This window comes from Schistocerca nitens, chromosome 2, assembly GCF_023898315.1.
Source record: "Schistocerca nitens isolate TAMUIC-IGC-003100 chromosome 2, iqSchNite1.1, whole genome shotgun sequence".
Classification (NCBI taxonomy): Eukaryota; Metazoa; Arthropoda; class Insecta; order Orthoptera; family Acrididae; genus Schistocerca; species Schistocerca nitens.
The window spans coordinates 343,384,827-343,401,286 of record NC_064615.1 but is presented as its reverse complement, the minus strand read 5'-3'; the positions used below and the strand labels follow the sequence as shown (position 1 = coordinate 343,401,286).

The window sequence follows — 16,460 nt, the reverse complement described above, 5'->3', positions numbered from 1 at the left end:
TCTATTGCATTTCCTTCCCTCCGTTCTTATCAATTTTCCTTAATGCTCTCTCTGAAACTCTCTGCAAACTCTGGTTCTTTCGTTTTATCCAATTCCATCTCTTTAAATTCCCACCTTTTTGCAGTTTCTTCAGTTATAATCTACAGTTCATAACCAATAGATTATGGTCAGAGTCCACATCCGGCCTTGGAAATGTCTTACAATTTAAAACCTGGTTCCTAAATCTCTGCCTTAGCATTATATACTCTATCTGAAACCTTCCAGTATCTCCATGCTTCTTACATGTATACAACCATCTTTTATGATTGTTGAACCAAGTGTTAGCTATGATTAAGTTATGCTCTGTGCAAAATTCTACCAGGTGGCATCCTCTTTCATTCCTTACCCATATTCCATATTCACCTACTACGTTTCCTTCTCTCCCTTTTCCTACTGTCGAATTCCAGTCACCCATGACTATTAAATTTTCGTCTCCCTTCACTATTTGAATCATTTATTTTATCTCATCATACATGTCATCAATCTCTTCGTGATCTACGAAGGTAGTTGGCATATAAACTTGTACTACTGTGGTAGGCGTGGGCTTCGTATCTATCTTGGCCACAATAATGCATTCACTATGGGGTCTGTAGTAGCTTACCTGCATTCCTATTTTTTTATTTATTATTAAACCTATTCCTGCATTATCCCTGTTTGATTTTGTATTTATAACCCTGTATTCACCTGACCAGAAGTCTTGTTCCTCCTGCCACCAAACTTCACTAATTCCCACTATATCTAACTTTAACCTATCCATTTCCCTTTTTAAATTTTCTAACCTACCTGCCCGGTTAAGGGATCTGACATTCCACGCTCCGACCCATAAAACGCCAGTTTTCTTTCTCCTGATAACAACGTCCTCCTGAGTAGTCCCTGCCTGGAGATCCAAATGGGGGACTATTTTACCTCCGGAATATTTTACCCATGAGGACACCATCATCATTTAACCATACAGTACAGCCGCATGCCCTCGGGAAAAATTACGGCTGTAGTTTCCCCTTGCTCTCAGCTGTTGGCAGTACGAGCATAGCGAGGCCATTTTTGTTAGTGTCACAAGGCCAGATCAGTCTATCATCCAGACTGTTACCCCTGCAACTACTGAAAAGGCTCTGCCCCTCATCAGGAATCACACGTTTGTCTGGCCTCTCAACAGATACCCCTCCGTTGTGATTGCACCTACGGTACAGCTATCTGAATCGCTGAGGCATGCAAGCCTCCCAAGCCTCCCCACCAACGGCAAGGTCCATGGTTCATGAGTGGGGGTGGGAGGGGGGGGGGGATGACAAACTATGTAGGAAAGTTAATCCAACAGCAATAGTGGGTTTTTTAAACCTTGTCAAGGAACAAGAGTGGCAGGATGTTTACAGTGCTGATACGATAGATGATAAATATAGTGCTTTTCTTAATACATTTCTCATGCTCTTAGTGTGTGCTTTCCATTAGAACATACCTCCACATGCTAGCCAGCAGTCATTTGCACCATCTGGCAAACTTGTGACGAACCTTACTCCATGTGAGATGGGCTTTATATGTAGAAATACACAGCTACGTGTTATTCCTAATGTGGTGTCACCGCTAGACACCACACTTGCTAGGTGGTAACTTAAATCGGCCGCGGTCCTGTAGTACATGTCGGACCCGCGTGTCGCCACTGTGTAATCGCAATCCTAGCGCCACCACATGGCAGGTCACAAGACACGGACTAGACCTCGCCCCAGTTGTACGGACGACATTGCTTGCGACCAGACGTACGAGCCTTCCTCTCATTTGCCGAGAGACAGATAGAATAGCCTTCAGCTTAGTCCATAGCTACTACCTAGCAAGGCGCCATTTGTATCAGTGCTAATAGCGTACTAATATTCAAGAGAGATGTATTCCAACAAGAGAATAAAGATAAGTATTAAACGCATCTACGTACTTTTCCTCTTATTCATTAATAAGTCTCATGTTCCAGAACTTCAAGCCCGTCTGCGTTAGTTTAGCGTGCACCTAGCTACCTCATTGTGTCTATGCTTTCTGAAATAGACACAACACCTAAAACCTACAGAAACACCACTACAATTTAGTGTTGGGTTATACAGTTTCTTAGCATCTGGTAATAATGTGCAGGGCAGACTGATAACTGTGTATCTGACCATGATGCAGAACATTAAGGAGAACAGTTTCTAAACAGGAATGACAATACTCTGAGGTAAACATCCTCTTGTAACAAGAACATTTCATAGACTCCTAAAGCAATGACTGGTAAGAAGTACAAGATTCAGTGTGTTGGAATGGCAAGTGTAATGCATTTTCTTTGGTCCATCATCCATCCTCAAATGACTTGAATAGAAACCTTGTAATACTAAATGTGCCAATGTGCCAGTTGGATTACCAGAATCATGTGGATAATTATCAATATTAATAGTAATTCTATAAGAGCAAAGGAAATTGCTGCATGGAAATATATGTAAAACAGAGGAAAGGCAACCACTCACCTATAGCTGAGTAATGTGTGGCACATAGAAATGCTCAAGAGAATGCAGTTTTTACACTAGCTTTCGACCAACTGCTCTTTCTGTAGCAAAAGTACACCCATTCACACTCACAACCACACAGACACCCAAATGCTCACAGCCACAACGAGACTTACTGTTGAATATCGATCACTGAGGGAAGTTTCCTAGGTCGATGGAGGTGGGAAGGGAGGCAAGATTGGGGGGGGGGGGAGCATGATTGTGTGAGGCAGTTCTTTCAACAGATGAATTAGTGGCTGCACAATAAGGTGAAAGGAGTTCACGGGGTACAGTATGTAAGAGGTAAGAGAGAGGGAGGGGGAAAATGAAGGGGGAAACAAGGAAGGAAGAGAGAAAGGGAGAGGGCTGAAAAAGAGTAGTGAGAGAAGGGGGAAACAGAAAATATTGCATGATCGGGGGGGGGGGGGGGGTTGGCAGTGATGGGAGAAGACAGTACACAATCTGGACAATGGAGGAGTGGTGGAGACGTAAGAGAGAAGAGAAAATGTAAGGTGAGGCAGTGGTAAACGGGTTAGTGGAGGCTTAAGCCAGAAGCGTGTCGAGAATGCAGGCTATGTTGGAAGGGAATATACAAATATTTCATGCAGTAAAGCAACTGTTGAAGTCGTTTGTGACATGGTGCTTAGCACGTCTGGCAACTGGTGGTCAAGTTTGGATTTGTCACAGTTTTGTGGTGGCCACTCATGCAAGTAGACTGCTGGTTACTTGTAATGCCCACATAGAATGCTGTCCATTAATTGCAGCATAGCTGATAAATAACATGGCTACTCTCACAAGTGGCCGTGCCTTTTACAAAATAAGAAATGCCTGTGACTGGGCTGCAGGAGGAGGTTGTGGGTGGTTATTTGAGACAGGTTTCACACTGGAGTCTGCCACAAAGAAATGACCTGTGGAGTGCGGGATTGAAGTGGGGATGGCCAAGGATATTCTGTTCCTCTCTCTGCCTAAGCTCTACCCTGTGAACTCCTTTTGTCTTGTTGTACAGCCATTGATTTATTTGTCGGAAGACCTTCTTCATATCATCCCACTATCCCCCTTCTCACTTAATGAATTCTTCCCTACCCATATCCCTCTGCAGATATTCTTTAGTAACAAAAATGTAATTATGTGAAGGTGAAATTGAGAGATCTGAGCAGAAATTGAGAGATGTGTTCAGTAGGGAACCTGATATTAGAAAATATGTTTCCCATCAATATTCCATTTACACAAATATTTATTTATTTGGTCCTTACATCTGATAGTGTGAGGTGTACAATGAATTAGACAATGGAATGTTTAAGCTTAGAACAAAAAACAAAAGTGAAAAGAAATTATGGACATAGTAAGATTTAAATTATTTGGAGGAAAGAATATCATGTAGTTAATGCTAGTCTTCTTTTGGGTACTCATCAAGAGAATGAAAAATGTGTTTCATTAGCATTTCATTACACTGCTTCTAAAGCATTGGTTTCATCTCTAATTAGCAGCAATAAATTGTTGAATAATGAGCTACCCGTATGTTTTACACCATCATGACTTGTGCTCAATCTTTATGTGTCATGTTTGCGCAGTTCTCTATTTGATGTAGACAAGTCAAGGATTTTTCTCCAAAATAGACTGCTTCTACAATGTAAATACAGTTCATTAGCACTATACTTAGTTCTTTGAATATAGATTTGATGGTTAATCTCATCGGTATCCCTTCATAAGAATTTGTTTTCCATAAGTAGCCACCAGAAAGGAATGCTGTCTGCGATTATTTAATCTACGATTCCAGTGCAACATTTTATTTAGCAGAGCAATATGACACTGTTTCTTCCGGCATTTGTTGTGACGCTTTTTGGTTGGCATGCCTTTCTTCTGTTCAATGGAACTGTTGCATCCGTGGCTCTTTGCACAAGAAGGCTTTAAAAATTAATGTGAATCACAGTTCTTTTTTGAAGTAACGGATGTGAATTCTCAGTAACTATTACGTATTCGTATAGTCAAAGGGGACTGTAAATTTGCAATAGCATGGCATAATAAAACCTTGGTTAAAAAATATAAAGGTTTTGTTTTTGAAGAAAGAGCCAAAAATTACAATGGTCGACAGATGATTTGTACAGGATTCATTGTTATGATCTTCAAGATGCACTTTGTGCTTAACTTGCAGGCCTGGGGCACTTGATGAAACTGGTGGTATGAATAGTAAATTTTTTGAAGTCATCTGGATTATTACACCATCAGTTTTAACAATTCGTGGTGGAATTTAATGAAGAGTGTGGAGACCATATATATTACTGTGAAGTACTTTGGGTAAGTCAAGGACTATACCTGGAATGATTTTTCAATTTAAAACCTGTTGTTAAATTTCTGAAGGTAAAAGGAAAGCAAGAACCAAAATTAGAGGATCCAGAATGGATTGGAGACCTTGCAGTTTCGATGGACTCAGCTGCAGCACTCTGCACTCAGTACGACGTTGCGAGGTGACAAGTGACTTATTTTGATTTGATGGAGAAATTGGGTGCATTTAGGAAGAAAACCACCTTGTGGGAGGGATGTCTTCTGACAAAGGAAACCAACCATTTCCCTGAGCTCACTGCCATTAAAGAAGTCATTTTAGCATTGAAAAGGAAGTTTTCTAAATGTTTTCAGGCCACTGCCAGTTTTTGAGCAGTTTTCGAGACAGTTTGCCATTTCAGTTGAAAGTGCTCCTGTGCTTATTCAGATGGAAATGATCGATCTGCAGAATAATTCCCCTTTGAAAGACAAATTCTTTTATGTTAAAACTGAACAGGAGTTCTACAGGGTTTTCCTCTGGGAGAGTTTCCACTTCTCCATAATAATTCTACAGACGTAACAATATTTTGATCAACATGTGTGTCAAAGGACTTTTCTTCGGTAATGACACAAAATAAGTTACAATTACGTGGCAACCTGAGTAACAAAACTATGTGAAACTGTCTGTGTCTGTCTGTATGCCAACAGTTTATGCCAGCTATAAATTTTACTATGTCTCAAGTAGACCAAAAATAATTAAATAATACTGAAAATTTGCTTTGTTATTTATGTTGTTGGGAAATATGAAACCAAGCCACTGGGAAGCTGTTCAATATTTCTTGCATGAATGCTTTGCAATCTAAAGCTTCATCCACACCAAGCAGCACCGTGCTGTGTGGCTCTGCACTGTGCACAAACGCGTGGTGTAGAGCATTGCAGAATGGCGCAGACAAGGACAGAATGTAGCAGAATGCTCATAGTCATGCAGCAATGTTCCAGTATATGCACTCACTGTCAATAAAAACAGAAAACGAGAAATTCCATCCAGACAGAGCATGTTGAGGCGAAGCATTTCTTTTGATGTACTGATGCAGGGTGGAGCTTGTTCTTTGTTGTGCAGAATGACACGATTTGACATCCACACCAAACCTCTTTCCTTGGTTTTACGCAGTGCAGGACAGCCGACGTGATCACAGCTTAATGCGGTGCGTTTGCAGTTTCCCTATCTTCTCACTCAGACAGCGTGGCATAGTAGTCAGGCAGTCATGCAGTCAGGCGAGAGAGATATGCAGGCCTGGGAGAAAGGCAAAGGTCCCGAGTTCGAGTCTCGGTCCGGCACGGAGTTTTAATCTGCCAGGAAGTTTCATATCAGCGCACACTCCGCTGCAGAATGAAAATCTCATTCAGGCCTGGGAGAGTTCTGCACATGTGCAGAGTTATTGGCCATCCCTGCACTAAAATGTTCTTGGCCATCCCTGCACTAAAATGTTCTCTCTGTCCACATTCACAGAAATTCTGTGTTGTTACATGTTCAAAAATTCTGCCTAATTACATGTTTAACTTTTAAGGGTTCTGTGTTGGCAGGATAGTTTCTGGGTGGGTAGAAGAGAACATGAACTGTTTTGCTTTGTGTAGTAACAGATTATTCTTGTGCGATGAGGGCAGGACAATTGCTTGTGTCACTAATTTTGTACTTCAATTTCATAGTTGAGTTGGATTGGAAGAACTAATTTGTGTCATCTGTAAATAACACATTAATAGTTTGTGGTAGAGTTCCTTGGAAGGTCACTGATTGGAAGAACTAATTTGTGTCATCTGTAAATAACACATTAATAGTTTGTGGTAGAGTTCCTTGGAAGGTCACTGATAAAATGTGGAAAGAGAAGAAAAGGCCTTGTACTGAGTGGGACCCCACAGATTATCAGAGCTTTATTAGTGTAATTTTTTTTTTGTATGTTTTAGACTTGTAATTTCTACCATTTGGTTTTGGTTGGTGGGATATGATTGAAATCACCAATTTGCTGTACCTCTGATGTCATATATTTCTAGATTCTGACACAACAATAACTGTTTAATGAGATTGTAGGTATTTATGAGCTATGCTCTGCTGCGAGTATTTTAAAATATGCATGCAAATGCAGTGTATAGGAGAGTATTTGCTTATGGCATTGTACATTGTATTTTGACTTTGACTTGTATTGTTTTCAGGAATGCTCATCCACTATTTTCCATTCCTTAAATAATGTATCATGCAGACTCGGAATGAAGTTGTATATAATAGACATATTTGTCTGATACTTAGTTGTTTATTTAGTAAATGTTTCCTTGATCATTTCCATGATTTCTCTTGTAATAAAGTGCAGTGAGTCAGTTTATGATTTATTTGTTTTAATAGTTTAAATGTATTTTCTTTATTTTAACGACAGTGGAATCCTGAATTTTGCATGGTGTTATTTATTTTGTGTGTCCAGAATACGAAATTATTACAATGCTGGTAGAACATTAATAACATGCAGAGATTAATTACACACAGACTATCCATTTGAGAGACAATTCGGTAAAGTACAGACAGAAAGTAATAACAGTAAAAATACAAGAATTTATGTGTACAACACAAATTTATGAAATACAGACACAAAAGTAAAGAAAAACAAACAGCAAGATAATTTTCCTTATATTCTGTGGAGAGCCCAGTATTCAGCAGTTTTGACTTGTTTTGTTAGCTGCAGCAGGATCACCAGAAGTACAGATATGTGGCAGATTCCTGCAGACTAGCAGATGTTGGTCCTGCAGATCACCACAGTGGCAAATTCTATCACAGCTCCTGAAATCCCATTTCCTGACATTGACTTTGAACTGTGACACCCCCGTTCTCAACCTGTTCAGCATCATCCACGTCCCTTAAGACACATGTGAGGCTCCATCTGGTTCCTCTCTGACATTCACTCAGTGTGCCTCAAGCAAAGGACCTTGTCAAAGTTCCATTCAGCGAGTTCCGGGAAATGAAGGTACTGCTGTAGTTGTCTACATGATGCTTTTTCTTGATTGGAGTCTTAGCCATTGGGGCTCGTGACCAAACAGGATGTTTGGGATTGTTCTCTTTTCTTCGTCTCCACTGTTGCAACTGCTTTCCTCCAAATACTTGGTGGTGATTTACTCATAATATAATAATACATCAACGCTACATTGAAATATATGTAAATTAATAAATTAATCAGCATGTTAATCTTTTATACTACACATCATATTAATTCAGTCAAGTAATTGATTCCTAATGTTACATCTCAAATTGGAAGGCCTTATTTGATGTATTTCCCTGTGCAATACCAAGGTTTTAGCATCTTCTGCTCTTTTTCATGTAATGTTAGTCACAACTACGACATTGTAAAGAAAGCAGACACCAGTGTTTATTGAGGGTGGACCACAATAACATATTTGAAAACCACGTACTTCACAGTGTATTATGCTGTTTTAATATCCCCACCAGTAGATAGGAGGCATTGCAGTTAGGTACCAACAGAGGTGCGATTGATGAGTTACGTGAGCTTGACTGATAATAGCTTGGTGCTAGGCAAGATGCATGGGCCAATCTAATATAGCACACCGCATGCTCTGACAAATGACACCTAGATTCTATATGGATACCAATCCTGCTCTGTGCTTGGATATTCTGGTTTTCGTTCTTGGTATTCTTTCTGTGTTTAGTTCATGAAGAGCTTAGCTTTGTTTACAGATTACATGTTTGTTTTCAGCACGGACACAAAAATTGTGATGAGTTCTTACACTGTGTTTACAGTAATGTGCTTAGAACCTGTGCCAGTGTTATGGACCCCAAGGTTTTGAACTTTTCGGAGCAACAGCTGTCAGTGCAGCAGCAACAACAATAGCAACAGTTTGTGGCTCAAGAGCAATGGCATGCAGAAAAGGACACTCTCCAGCAGTTACTGAGGCAACATTAGTTGGTGGCAATGGCTACATCTCCCACTGCCATTTGCTGTCTTCAACTATACTGTTTTGCTTATAACATTTCTGGTAGGCAGCAGTGTGCTTCGATCTTTGTCTTTTAGTAGTTGTCTGTATGAAGTGGTGCAGAAGTTGCAGTTGTTCTCGGAACCTAGTAACTTGTCTTTCAGTGACCTCTGTGCTCTTTCAACCGAATACTACAGTGAGCATGTGCAACTGGTTGTGGCAACTCTCCAGTTTAATCAGTGTCATAAACAAAATATAGTCATACGCAGCGTGGGCTACTGACTTGGGGGTCTCTTACACAATTTTACGTGCCAGAATGGTAAAGTTTCATTCAAGACCTGATTGTGCACATTGCACCTGACAGGGAGGTCACAGCTAAAGGCCAAGTGCGATCCCAACATTCGTGAACTACTTAAAACTGTGAAATCTTTTGAGATTATTTTAGTAGTTCAGCATGTTTTTATAAATTGACATTAAAGTTTCTCAAACCCTTAGTCATTGTCACAAACAGCTATCACTTGATGATTCAAACTCATTATCCCCTATTTATTTCTCGAAGTCTCACCCAAGTCCATGGGCAACCAGATTGCCAGCATCTCGTGCAAGACTTAAGCACATCAGTGATTCTGTTTCCCTCCTCAGTGTTGAGTGAGCTTTTTCGTAATTTTAATAATGCAAATCAGGAAAACCCTTCCGCCTCAGTGCTGCAACATCCTTCACACATCAAAGAAGTGTCAGTCCTGTCCTGCCCGTGGCAGCTGGCCTGCCATAATCAGATGCCTGCATCGTGCAGCAGATTGCTGGTCCTGTGGCAAGCACAGTCACCTGGCCGTTATATGTCATAAAGCTGCCCGTCAGTTGCGTGCTCAGTCGCAGCACGAGGACAAAACTGTGGTCCACTCAGTCGGGGTTGTGGAGCTGGCAGTTTCCCTGCCACTGCTGAAGCTCACTTTAGACATAACTTTGTTCGACCAGTCTGTGGAATTCCAACTGGTCACCTGCACTCCTGTGTCTTTAATCAATGAGGATACACATTGCTGGCTGGATTCACATCTGCTGCAATGGTCCCAGTGCAAGGTCCTGCCTTACTGCTGCAGGTCATTCTTCTGTTCAAAGAACTGTTGCTGGTGAATTACGTACAAAAACATCTTCGTAGTTTTGCACTTCCCTATTGCTGGTTTAGACAGCTTTACCAATTTTGGATCCAAAGTGGAGGACCAAGTTAATCTAGTGTCAGATACGGTGCATTTTGCTCATCATGATGCACTGTGCCCTTTGAATAAGGAGAGTTTTGACTATCGCTGGGATGTGTATGTAATTTTATTGCCCACATATCTCGGAAGCATTCTGTGGTGTCTAAATTTAGTCAAGCTCACCTGCTTCTGTTTGTAATTTGTAAGGCTGTTCTGGTGGAACTCGCACAACTTCAAGACCAAGGTTTTAGTGTTATTTCCCCAAGTTCCACCAGCTAGTGGGCAATACCTGTGGGGGTCATTAAGAAACTGGACAGGTCGTTTACATATTTGTGGTGATTTTAAGTCCACTGTTAATTCCACTGTAACAATAATATTTTTTGACTACCTTACCCAAAGCTGTAGACGAAACTGGCTGGGGCCCACTATAAAATTCTCAAGCATTGAAGAGCTGAAGGCAGCTGCCCATTCCTTCCTGCAGGAGTTGTCAGGAGAGTGGTACAACACGGTTATGAAAAATCTTCTGGAGTGTCTCCAAAAATGCTTCGATCATGATGGGGACTATGTTGAAAAGTCGTTAAAAGTGCAAGCTTTCAGAAACTGTAAATTGATTTTACAATAAAATAATGTTCGTTATGTGAAAAGCCATTGGAGACCTTAATTTACGGACAACCATCATAACTCAGTGCATAACCCCCATTATGTATATTGACAAAACTTGTAGATTTTATCGTAAAATCATCCAAAATCGGTTAGTGACAAAACACAAAATGACCCTGGAAAAATACAAGAATTTGCTGGAAAACTCGGAGATAATTAAAAAAAGTAGGAGGAGGAAATCAATAGATACCCTGGGAGGAGGAAATCACTGGATACCCTGGTTAGGGTAGCATGCTGCATGAGCCCAGGCAATTCAAGCCTAGCTTCTATACTGATACTGTTGTGTTTAGTACCTGCCGAACTTGGCTTTGTTTATGACTTACATGTTCATATCAGGCATGGACACAAAACACGAATCCACAGATAAGGTTCTCCAATATGTGAAAAGAAGTCAAGGATGAATGTTTTCTTTATCTGCAACACAATGAAATGACATCATTATGATATTACAGTGCTGTTATTTATTAAAGTGCTACTTGTTGTTGTTGTCTTCAGTCCTGAGACTGGTTTGATGCAGCTCTCCATGCTACTCTATCCTGTGCAAGCTTCTTCATCTCTCAGTACCTACTGCAACCTACATCCTTCTGAATCTGCTTAGTGTATTCATCTCTTGGTCTCCCTCTACGGTTTTTACCCTCCACGCTGCCCTCCAATACTAAATTGGTGATCCCTTGATGCCTCAACACATGTCCTACCAACCGCGATCCCTTCTTCTAGTCAAGTTGTGCCACAAACGTCTCTTCTCCCCAATCCTATTCAATACTTCCTCATTAGTTATGTGATCTACCCATCTAATCTTCAGCATTCTTCTGTAGCACCACATTTCGAAAGCTTCTATTCTCTTCTTGTCCAAACTATTTATCGTCCATGTTTCACTTCCATGCATGGCTACACTCCATACAAATACTTTCAGAAACGACTTCCTGACACTTAAGTCTATACTCGATGTTAACAAATTTCTGTTCTTCAGAAACGCTTTCCTTGCCATTGCCAGTCTATATTTTATATCCTCTCTACTTCGACCATCATCAGTTATTTTACTCCCTAAATAGCAAAACTCCTTTACTACTTTAAGTGTCTCATTTCCTAATCTAATCCCCTCAGCATCACCCGATTTAATTTGACTACATTCCATTATCCTCGTTTTGCTTTTGTTGATGTTCATCTTATACCCTCCTTTCAAGACACTATCCATTCCATTCAACTGCTCTTCCAAGTCCTTTGCTGTCTCTGACAGAATTACAATGTCATCGGCGAACCTCAAAGTTTTTATTTCTTCTCCATTGATTTTAATACCTATTCCGAATTTTTCTTTTGTTTCCTTCACTGCTTGCTCAATATAAAGATTGAATAACATCGGGGAGAGACTAAAACCCTGTTTTACTCCCTTCCCAACCACTGCTTCCCTTTCATGCCCCTCGACTCTTATAACTGCCATCTGGTTTCTGTACAAATTGTAAATAACCTTTCGCTCCCTGTATTTTACCCCTGCCACCTTCAGAATTTGAAAGAGCGTATTCCAGTCAACATTGTCAAAAGCTTTCTCTAAGTCATCAAATGCTAGAAACATAGGTTGGCCTTTCCTTAATCTAGCTTCTTAGATAAGTCGTAAGGTCAGTATTGCCTCACGTGTTCCAACATTTCTACGGAATCCAAACTGATCTTCCCCGTGGTCGGCTTCTACTAGTTTTTCCATTCGTCTGTAAAGAATCCGCGTTAGTATTTTGCAGCCGTGACTTATTAAACTGATAGTTCGGTAATTTTCACATTTGTCAACATCTGCTTTCTTTGGGATTGGAATTGTTATATTCTTCTTAAAGTCTGAGGGTATTTCGCCTGTTTCATACATCTTGCTCACCAGATGATAGAGTTTTGTCAGGACTGGCTCTCCCAAGACTGTCAGAAGCTCTAATGGAATGTTGTCTACTCCCGGGGCCTTGTTTTGACTCAGGTCTTTCAGTGCTCTGTCAAACTCTTCATGCAGTATTATATCTCCCATTTCATCTTCTTCTACATCCTCTTCCATTTCCATAAATTGTCCTCAAGTACATCACCCTTGTATAGACCCTCTACATACTCCTTCCACCTTTCTGCTTTCCCTTCATTGCCTAGAACTGGGTTTCCATCTGAGCTCTTGATATTCATGCAAGTGGTTCTCCTTTCTCCAAAGGTCTCTTTAATTTTCCTGTAGGCAGTATCTACGAGGGCCGTTCAGAAAGTAACCTCCGGTTGATTTAAAAAAATACACCAAGTTAAATAAAAATATTTTAATATATACATCTTACAACTACATCTTTGCACTATTTTTCTACATAGTCTCCATAGCGATTGAGGCACTTATCGTATCTCTTCACAAGCTTTGAAATTCCTTCTGCATAAAAATCACCCGCTTGTGCCTGGAGCCAGCCTGTGACCGCATCTTTGAGCTCTTCGTCGTCATCAAACCGCTGTGACCCGAGCCATTTCTTCAAATGCATGAAGAGGTGATAATCACTTGGCGCCAGGTCTGGGCTGTAAGGTGGATGGTTGATAACATCCCACTTGAAGGACTCAAGAAGGGCCGTTGTTCTGCGAGCAGAGTGAGGACGGGCGTTATCGTGCAAAAAAACGATACCGGAAGTCAGCATACCACGGCGTTTGTTCTGTATAGCCCGTCGTAACTTTTTTATTGTTTCACAGTACTCGTCTTGATTAATGGTCGTACCACGTTCCATGAATTCAACCAACAACACCCCTTTGGCATCCCAAAACACCGTTGCCATCAGTTTTCTGGCAGAAAAATCTTGCGAGGCTTTTCTTGGTTTGGTAGGCGAATTTGAATGTGCCCACATCTTTGATTGTTCTTTTGTCTCAGGGTTCACGTACTTAATCCAGGTTTCATCACCGATCATGATTCTGTTTAACAATGGTTCTCCTTCGTCCTCATAACGTGACAGAAAGTCTAATGCAGAGGCCATTCTTTGAGTTTTGTGGTGGTCGGTAAGAATTTTGGGCACCCATCGTGCACAGAACTTACGGTAACCCAATCTTGCTGTCACTATCTCGTACAAGAGAGTCTTAGAAATCTGTGGAAAACCAGTAGACAACTCCGACATTGAGAAACGTCGATTTTCACGAACTTTTGCATCAACTGTCTGAACGAGTTCGTCAGTCACCAATGATGGTCTACCACTCCTCTCTTCATCATGAACGTTTTCTCGTCCACTTTTAAATAAACGTACCCATTCACGGACAACTCCTTCACTCATAACTCTTGGTCCGTACACGGCACAAAGCTCACGATGAATAGCTGCTGCAGAATATCCTTTGGCTGTAAAAAACCTTATGACAGCACGCACTTCACATTTGGCGGGGTTTTCTATTGCAGCACACATTTCAAACTGCCACAAAAACTAAACTAGCGCAGGTACGACGTTCACTCGACCACGGCTTGATGCCGACTGACCTGTTGAGTGCGTGAACGCACAGATGGCGTCGCTACTCCCCCCACAACCCGCACTGTGACCAATCGGAGGTTACTTTCTGAACTGCCCTCGTATCTTACCCCTAGTGAGAGAAGCCTCTACATCCTTACATTTGTCCTCTAGCCATGCCTGCTTAGCCATTTTGCACTTCCTGTCGATCTCATTTTTGAGACGTTTGTATTCCTTTTTGCCTGCTTCATTTACTGCATTTTTATATTTTCTCCTTTCATCAATTAAATTCAGTATTTCTTCTGTCACCCAAGGATTTCTACTAGCCCTCGTCTTTTTACCTACTTGATCCTCTGCTGCCTTCACTACTTCATCCCTCAAAGCTATCCATTCTTCTTCTACTGTATTTCATTCCCCCATTCCTGTCAATTGTTCCTTTATGCTCTCCCTGAAACTCTGTACAACCTCTGGTTTAGTCAGTTTATCCAGGTCCCATCTCCTTAAATTCCCACGTTTTTGCAGTTTCTTCAGTTTTAATCTACAGTCCATAACCAATAGATTGTGATCAGAGTCCACATCTGCCCCTGGAAATGTCTTACAATTCAAAACCTGGTTCCTAAATCTCTGTCTTACCATTATATAATCTATCTGAAACCTGTCAGTATCTCCAGGCTTCTTCCATGTATACAACCTTCTTTCATGATTCTTGAACCATGTGTTAGCTATGATTAAGTTGTGCTCTGTGCAAAATTCTACCAGGCGGCTTCCTCTTTAATTTCTTACCCCCAATCCATATTCACCTACTACGTTTCCTTCTCTCCCTTTTCCTACTGCCGAATTCCAGTCACCCATGACTATTAAATTTTCGTCTCCCTTCACAATCTGAATAATTTCTTTTATTTCATCATACATTTCTTCAGTTTCTTCGTCATCTGCAGAGCTAGTTAGCATGTAAACCTGTACTACTGTAGTAGGTGTGGGCTTCATATCTATCTTGGCCACAATAATGCATTCACTATGCTGTTTGTAGTAGCTTACCCGCATTCTATTTTCCTATTCATTATTAAACCTACTCCTGCATTACCCCTATTTGATTTTGTATTTATAAATCTGTAATCACCTGACCAAAAGTCTTGTTCCTCCTGCCACCGAACTTCACTAATTCCCACTATATCTAACTTTAACCTATCCATTTCCCTTTTTAAATTTTCTAACCTACCTGCCCGATTAAGGGATCTGACATTCCACGCTCCGATCCGTAGAACGCCAGTTTTCTTTCTACTGATAACGACATCCTCTTGAGTAGTCCCCGCCTGGAGATCCAAATGGGGGACTATTTTACCTCCGGAATATTTTACCCAAGAGGACGCCATCATCATTTAACCATACAGTAAAGCTGCATGCCCTCGGGGAAAAATTACGGCTGTAGTTTCCCCTTGCTTTCAGCCGTTCGCAGTACCAGCACAGCAAGGCCGTTTTGGTTAGTGTTACAAGGCCAGATCAGTCAATCATCCAGACTGTTGCCCTTGCAACTACTGAAAAGGCTCTGCCCCTCTTCAGGAACCACACGTTTGTCTGGCCTCTCAACAGATACCCCTCCGTTGTGGTTGCACCTACGGTACGGCTATCTGTATTGGTGAGGCACGCAAGCCTCCCCACCAATGGCAAGGTCCATGGTTCATGGGAGTTAATTTTATGAGTTTCTGTAAAGAAACTCTGAATTTGGTGGAAGATAAAACTTACTTGATTCCAAAATTCTGCTTCCGGATTTGTTGATGTGAAGCTAGTTTACATGCATTTAATGAGTACATAAAAGTTTGCATTTACATACATTAATGCCATTGAGTTGCCGCAAATAATAGATCTCATATAAACAGGAATTGTGTGTGTTGCTTTTTTTCAGAACATGGAAACCTTCTGCTGGCTGCTAAGCAAAGAAAGAATAGTGTGCCTGAAATCCGGCCAACATTGTCTCTGAGCCAACGGAAACACAACCCATTCAGAAAAAATGCTGAACGACAAGAAATTGGCAAGGGCTTAGAGAATATGAATAATGCTTTCCTTGAAAAGCAAAATTCCAAGAACAAACAAAATTCCACAGAAACAGCACAACCAACTGTGAAGGTATAGAGATCTTTTGCAAACCTAATCCCCACCAAAATGTGCAGTATCATGTTTTGTGTACCAATAATTGCTATCTGGATCTTTTATCGTACTTAATTTGCTCATAGGTTTGTGGACAGGACAGAGTTTACACAAGAAAACTCCATGTTATTTTATATGCAGAGTAATTGTGTGTTGTGTGCACATGTGACTTAATTCTACTTTGCTCATTGTTCATCTATATTTGATGTATCTCACATACTTTACATTTCAGATTTTTTTTCCTCATTGTTTTAATCGAAGTAGTTTAAGATATTACTGCCACGGAA

At 40.8% G+C, this 16,460-nt stretch overlaps 1 protein-coding gene across 2 annotated transcripts in view; it reads left to right on the top strand.

Moving 5' to 3' along the window:
- LOC126236151 (WD repeat and HMG-box DNA-binding protein 1) overlaps nucleotides 1-16,460 on the top strand; it is a 172,918-nt gene that overhangs the window by 116,714 nt on the left and 39,744 nt on the right. For both annotated transcript variants that reach the window (XM_049945236.1, XM_049945235.1), the window contains exon 16: nucleotides 15,932-16,152. In XM_049945236.1, coding sequence (XP_049801193.1) covers nucleotides 15,932-16,152 — 221 coding nt within the window. The remainder of the gene's footprint in view (nucleotides 1-15,931; nucleotides 16,153-16,460) is intronic.